The sequence below is a fragment of the Pipra filicauda genome, unplaced genomic scaffold (genome assembly GCF_003945595.2).
Source record: "Pipra filicauda isolate LSUMZ 115617 unplaced genomic scaffold, ASM394559v2 scaffold226_size1812527_pilon, whole genome shotgun sequence".
Taxonomy (NCBI): Eukaryota; Metazoa; Chordata; class Aves; order Passeriformes; family Pipridae; genus Pipra; species Pipra filicauda.
This window is the reverse complement of record NW_024104339.1, coordinates 731093-737092: the sequence shown is the minus strand read 5'-3', so window position 1 is coordinate 737092 and position 6000 is coordinate 731093. Positions and strand designations below refer to the sequence as shown.

The window sequence follows — 6000 nt, the reverse complement described above, 5'->3', positions numbered from 1 at the left end:
CCCACTTGTCGTTGACCTCACCTGGATATTTTGCAATAAATTAATATTGTCTTGTCTCAGGTGGGTTTTTAGAGAGGGAAACAACCTCATACCAGCTGTTCTTCAACCAGTTATCCTTCATCTTTATCTTTGACCACCATATTCAGGGAAGGGTTTAGATAGAAAAGCTCCTCCCTGACCCAACAAGGAATATTCCAGTGCTTTGGGAAATGGAAGATGAACAGGGTGAAAACCCCCCTTGTCTGTGGGAAACCACAGGTGAGGCCAGATCTGCTGTTCTAAACAAAGTTTTTACAACAGAATGACTTGCAACAGTAGATGGGTGCTTTGAAATTCTTCCCAGAAAGTGAGAGAATCAATTGATGCCATTGCCAATAACTATAGGCTCAGGAACAGGGATGGGGTTCTGATAGTGCCACTGGAGGGATCCCCTCTCTATTACAGCAGCTTGCCAAGAACAAATGTTTCATTTTTATGGAGAAGGCCAATGTCCTGCGTTGTCTTCAGAGACCGAGGGAGTGAACTGTTCTCTGTGTTCACTTGGAGCCAGATGTTAAAGTATTGTCTGGATATAATTGACTTGACAAATAGCAGGAGTGACATTTTAGCTCCATTCAAGTCAGTGGCAAAATTCCTGTTGAGTTCAGCTGGGGCCAAGATTTCATCCTATGACAGCGCTGACGGGAAATCTAATGAATGATCTTCAGAAAAATAAGCACAGGCATTGTGTTTTTCTAGGACTCTTTTCAATCTATGGGCCATGAATCCTTGGAGTTCTGTGCACTGCTTTGAGGAGATCTGCAGAAACCATTTATTGTCAGTAGATTTAAGTGAGCTATACAGGAGTCCGTGATTCCAGAGGAAATCGGCAGGGGTTGGATTACCAAGTTCTAAGTCAGTTTGATCCGTTGAAATCCACCCATCTGTGCAGTCCTTGGACTATGTTGCTCATAGTCCCGATCAAAGGGAAAGGTTCCTGTTTACCTGAGAGCTAAATTGGACATTTTAACACATATCATGGAAAAGCGTGCCCAAGTGATAAGGTAACAGTTGATTCATGTCTATCCAGAGGAGTCCAGAAGTGCCACCTTGGGATGACATGGATTGAAGAGGCAGTTATTTTGCTTTTCCATGTGAAGAACGCTGCTTCTTCCCAGCTGAGCCATCATGAACGCAGATGACTCTCTGGAGGAAGACTTTGCTGCACATTTGCAGTATATTTTAGCTACTATCAACATTTATATTCCACTGGCATTTGAGGGTAAGCACTAATTAGCATAATCATCAATGCTTTAAAATTAAAAATTCCTCCAAGAGACACAGGAGGGATTGAAACTGTTTCCTTCCCCCAGAGGCAAACCCTTTCCCAAGCTATCTGCTGCACCAAAAGGCTTTATTCTAGAAACACTCCCAAGCTATGCCCAAGAGTAAATTAAACTACAGCAAACTTGTAAACCCGTGTGTGTGTGTGTGTGTGTGTGCAGCAAGCAGGCCCTGATTTGACAATTACTACCTGATAAAGTGTTGTCACTATTTTCCACTCCTATTTTGTTTTGGCTGCTGCTCTGTGCTGTTGTGTCACCTTTGTTGTGTGGGCTGCAACAAACAAGAAGTGTTTGTAGAGTTGGAAGTTTTTATACTTCCCAGGAAAGATCCTGGTGTCTTCACAAGACTGAAAGCAAAGGGTTTAATGACACTGCCCTCCCCCAGAGCTTGCCTCAAGCTCCCCCAGTCAAGAGCTGGCTTCAAAAAATCTCAAGAGACATTATTCTCCACATGAGTTTAGAGAAGATTTTATTCTGGTTCCAAAAAGATTTACAACAAGAACCTCAAGTTGAATTTCTAGCTTAAATAGACCCCTTTTAGTGGAGAATAAGGTGCCAAGAAAACCTTGGGGGAACTTTAAGTTTGAAAGGCAACCTCCATACCTTGGAAATGCCCCCTAAGAGTTGATCTCTAAATTTCTCTATTGCTGCCTTTTGGAGGTGAGAGTGGGGACTCAGCTCACAGTGACAGCAGGTGTGGTCCAGGATGGGTGTCCTGTGTGTGGGTTCATTGTGGCTCAGAGGATGCTCCTCACATCCTCAGAAGGTCTTCAAGCGGCGAGCAGGAACCTCAGGGAGCGAAAGTATTAACTATGATAGTTGCTCTGGAAATGGCCAGGGAGAAAAATTAGTATTTTTCCAAAGAAAATATTTACTTGAGAGGAAAACACTAAAAATTGGAGGTGTTTCTTAAAACAGTTGTGTTTAAACTCACAGTTCTTGTTATTTCTGCACAAGACACCACACCCTACGTGGAGTAACCACGGGGACTCTGCAAGACAGAGTGGCACAGAAATCTCCGTGAAAATTTCAGAGCCTGCAGGACACTGAACATATGTATTGTCTTCTTGGTATCTATTTTTTCAGCGAGATGGACTTAAATTTCATTGGCAGAAATTCTCTCTTTTATCTTTATCTCCTGTTTTGATGTGGTAGCCATGGAGAAAAGCCCCAGATTAGTAACAGTAGGTTGGTGCAGCATAAGAATAACTTTCTGCTTGGATTTAGACTGTAGCAATATTGGGGGTTTTGTTTAACTGGAAATACTCAGATGGCAGAGAATAAATATTAGATGCTGTTGGGACATTAATCACCCATTCCATTCCCTTCTATCCACCTTGGACTGATAATCTTTAACTTCCCTCTCTTCTGAGGGATGTTTAGGTGGCTTTCACAAGGAAGGGCTGCCTCTCTGTGACTGCTGCTTTTGAAAACTGGTCTGTTCCCCTGGGGGTCAATGTATTTATACTTTTGCCCTGCTACAGGTATCAGGGCACCTGAACCCTTGGAACTTATTTTGGGTAATAATGAATGAAATAGGCCATATTCTGAAGCTGAGATGCCTCGAGCAGCACAAGAAAGCCAAATTCATGAGGGTGGGTGGTGTTGAGCTGCCACAATCAGGTGCCTGTGGCTGGAAGTGTTGTGGGCAAACACACCTCAGAGGGTAATGGGTTAACACAGGAAGGATGTGCAGCCCCTGTGGGCTACACTGGGATGACTTAATAGGTCTAATGATTACGTAGGATCAAAGAGAGGGTATATCCTCATTCCAGATTTCACATTCAGTGCAACTTGTGCAGGCAGTGGGATAATCAGGCTCTTTCCTGGCTCTCGGCAGCTTTTTCTTCCACCTGTGGGGCAATTCTAGGTTTATTGCTGGACTGTAATCCCCAGACTGCATGGAAGAGGGATTTCAGGGAGAGGCTAACAAGGAGTACGAGCCAGGAGACTGAACATTCCGTGTTATTACAGGTGTCCCATATGGCACAGGTGTGTTGGCAGGACAGGGTGTCCTGCTGCTGCCTCACCCCCTGGGGTTACAAACCCAGGTCTGTTTGCTTTGCCACCCAACATTATGGTTATACACAAATCATTAAAAACTCTTTTACTCCCAGCTTCCCTGCTCCCTTTTTTAAAATGGCAGCACCCCTGAAGGAAATGGAAAGCGCGTTTGTCCTCAGGTGAGGGTCACAGATGTCTCTGATTTCTGGAAGCTGCTGCAGCAGCAGGTCAAGGAACTGGGAGCCTTATCAAAATCTGCCAGGTGAAGATTTCAAGGGTACAGCTCCTGAGAAAGAATGCGATTAGCATTCACTGAGAAATGGATGGATAAAATAACGTGGTGGTGCTTCACCACTTGTTTTCTTGTTGCACAGTCCTTAAGAAGCCTCTGCAAAGCCTCCTCTCTCTCTCTCCAGAAACCACGGCAAAATTCCCATCCCTTCCCTCTTGCCTAACTCCATTATGTAACCCTATAGTGTGTGTGGCATACGAGCTGAAAACTATGTACAGATTCCAACGTTTTTCACCGCCTCCCCATTTCCTTGTATAGGAAAAAACTGAAACAACACGGGTTCTGGTTATACACCACTTTTTGTTTCTTCCCTATGGAAACAGAAGGCCGAAGGAGGGTATGGAGGGACCATATATGGCCGTGGGAGCTCCTCGGAGCGCGGCGCGGAGCTTCTCCCCAGAGCGCGGCGGTCCCGCTCCCCTCAGGAGATCCCTCTTCCCTCAGGAAGCCGCGGAGGGAGCGGCGAGAGCGGCACCAGCGGATGTGACCGCAGCGCAGGCTGCGCTGGGAGGGACCGCCCCCTCCGCGGCCTCCACCAATCCGCTCTCGGCTTGAAACATGACTGACGGCCACTCCACCCAATCATGCAGCTATACTCTCCACGCAGGCCCCGCCCCTTCTCCCAGTTGGTCTCATGCCTTGTCAATCATCCCTCTCCCGCCCCTTTCCGTCAGGGGGAAATGCTCCGTGGGAAGGGTGGGGGGAGAAGAAAGGGAAAGCAACCAATGAGACTCTAGAGAAGAATGGATTGACAGGCAGGCCGACCAACCGCTGCGCTCCATCCCGCCGCCGCTCCCTCCCCCGCGGGTGGCGGGGCAGAGGGGGCGCCCCTCCCGCCCCTTCCCCGTTGGTCTGTCCCACTCCGGGCCGGGCGGGCTGGGTTGAGTGAGCGGCTCGGACCATTGCTCGCGGCGGGCGGGGGGGGCGCGGGCGAGGCGGAGGAGGAAGGAGCCGGCGAAGGAGGCGGGGGGGCGGTTTAAAGGGACAAGAGCCGTGCGGGCGCCGGCGGGGGGAGCCGGAGCGGCAGCGGGCGGGGACTCGCCCCCTTCCCCACACACCGCCCGCTCGCACCGCGGCCAGGGTCGCCTCCGCCGCCAGCGCCCCCCTCCCTTCCCTTCCTCTCCGCCCGCCGCTTCCACAGCGGCCTCTATGAGGTAGAAGGGAGCGGCGGCCACTCCGGGGGCGGCAGCGGCCGCTACAGCCGCCGCCTCCTCCTCCTTCTCCTGCTCGCCTCAGAGCGCCCCATCTTTGTGTGCGGGAGAAGGGCGGGAGGGAGTGAGCGCTGCCCGCCCGCCGCGCTTTGTTCGGAGCCGGGGGGCCGTGGCGGAGCCCCGGCTCTATGTGCCAGCGGCTCCCCGGCGGCGGCGGCGTGAGGGGCCGGAGCCCCTGAGGGCGGGGGGGCCCCGGCCCGTGTCGGTGCTGTGGGGCGGGGGAAGGGGCCGGCTCGCTGCCCGCCGGCCCGGCCCGTGTGCGGGCGGATTGATGTGGGGGGGTCTGACATGAGTCCGCCGGCGGCCGGGTGCTGCCATGTGACCGGCTTCAAGGTGGAGAACTGGAAGCAGAACCTGCGGGCGATTTACCAGTGCTTCGTGTGGAGCGGCTCGGCCGAGACCAGGAAGCGCAAGGTACCCGGGGGCGGCTCGCATCCATCCCCCTTCCCTTCCCCTTCTTCCCTCCCTCCCCGACCCACCCGCCGCCGCCTCGGGGAGGGGACGGGTCGGGTCTCCCTCCCTCCCCACGGGGCAGGTGGGCCCGGGCTCCCGCACGCGGTCCTGGGGGGAGGGAGGGAGGAGGAAGCGCTCGGTGCCTCCGGGATGGCGAGGGGGGAGCACCGGGATGGAGGAGGGAAGAACCAGCCCCGGCGGGGCCTCTCTCTCCCTGCCACCTGCCCCGGCGGCTTTTCCGCAGCGGGGCTGTTCCGCAGCGCCGCCGCTTCCTCCTCCTCCTCCTCCTCCTCCTCCCGGAGGTTTCCCGGAATACCGGGGGGAGGGGAGGCCCGGGGCACCGGGCACGTCCGGCCTGCGGCGGAGCTTTGTGGAGCCCCGCGGGGCCGCGCCCGAGCCCGGGGGGCTGCGCGGAGCACAATGGCTGGGAGCGGGTCCCGGCGCCGCGGCTGCGGCTCGCTCGGTTATGTCTGTGGGGGGTTTTCTTTTTTCCCCTTAAAAAAAAAAAAAAGCTGCTCGTGCTCCTAATCCACTTGGAACAGGGGATTCCTACCCTAGTGGGGCGGGGGGAAGAAACTGGCTCAGCCTGGACTACAGGGAAGGAAGGGCAGGGGATGGTTTGCTCTGGGAGCTGTTGGCGCCTGGGAAAAATCCCTGTGAACCAGGGAAGAAAAGGCAGGAAGAGCGCTTTTCCCCCCACCTATCTCCTAAATGA

General features: G+C 53.2%; 1 protein-coding gene across 2 annotated transcripts in view; it reads left to right on the top strand.

The window, feature by feature from the left end:
* Positions 1-4578: 4578 nt before the first annotated feature.
* USP22 (ubiquitin specific peptidase 22) overlaps positions 4579-6000 on the top strand; it is a 97048-nt gene continuing 95626 nt past the window's right edge. The window contains exon 1 of one of the 2 annotated variants that reach the window (XM_027743017.2): positions 4579-5246. In XM_027743017.2, coding sequence (XP_027598818.1) covers positions 5121-5246 — 126 coding nt within the window. In that variant the 5' untranslated portion in view covers positions 4579-5120. The remainder of the gene's footprint in view (positions 5247-6000) is intronic. The other variant, XM_027743016.2, reaches the window with a different exon arrangement.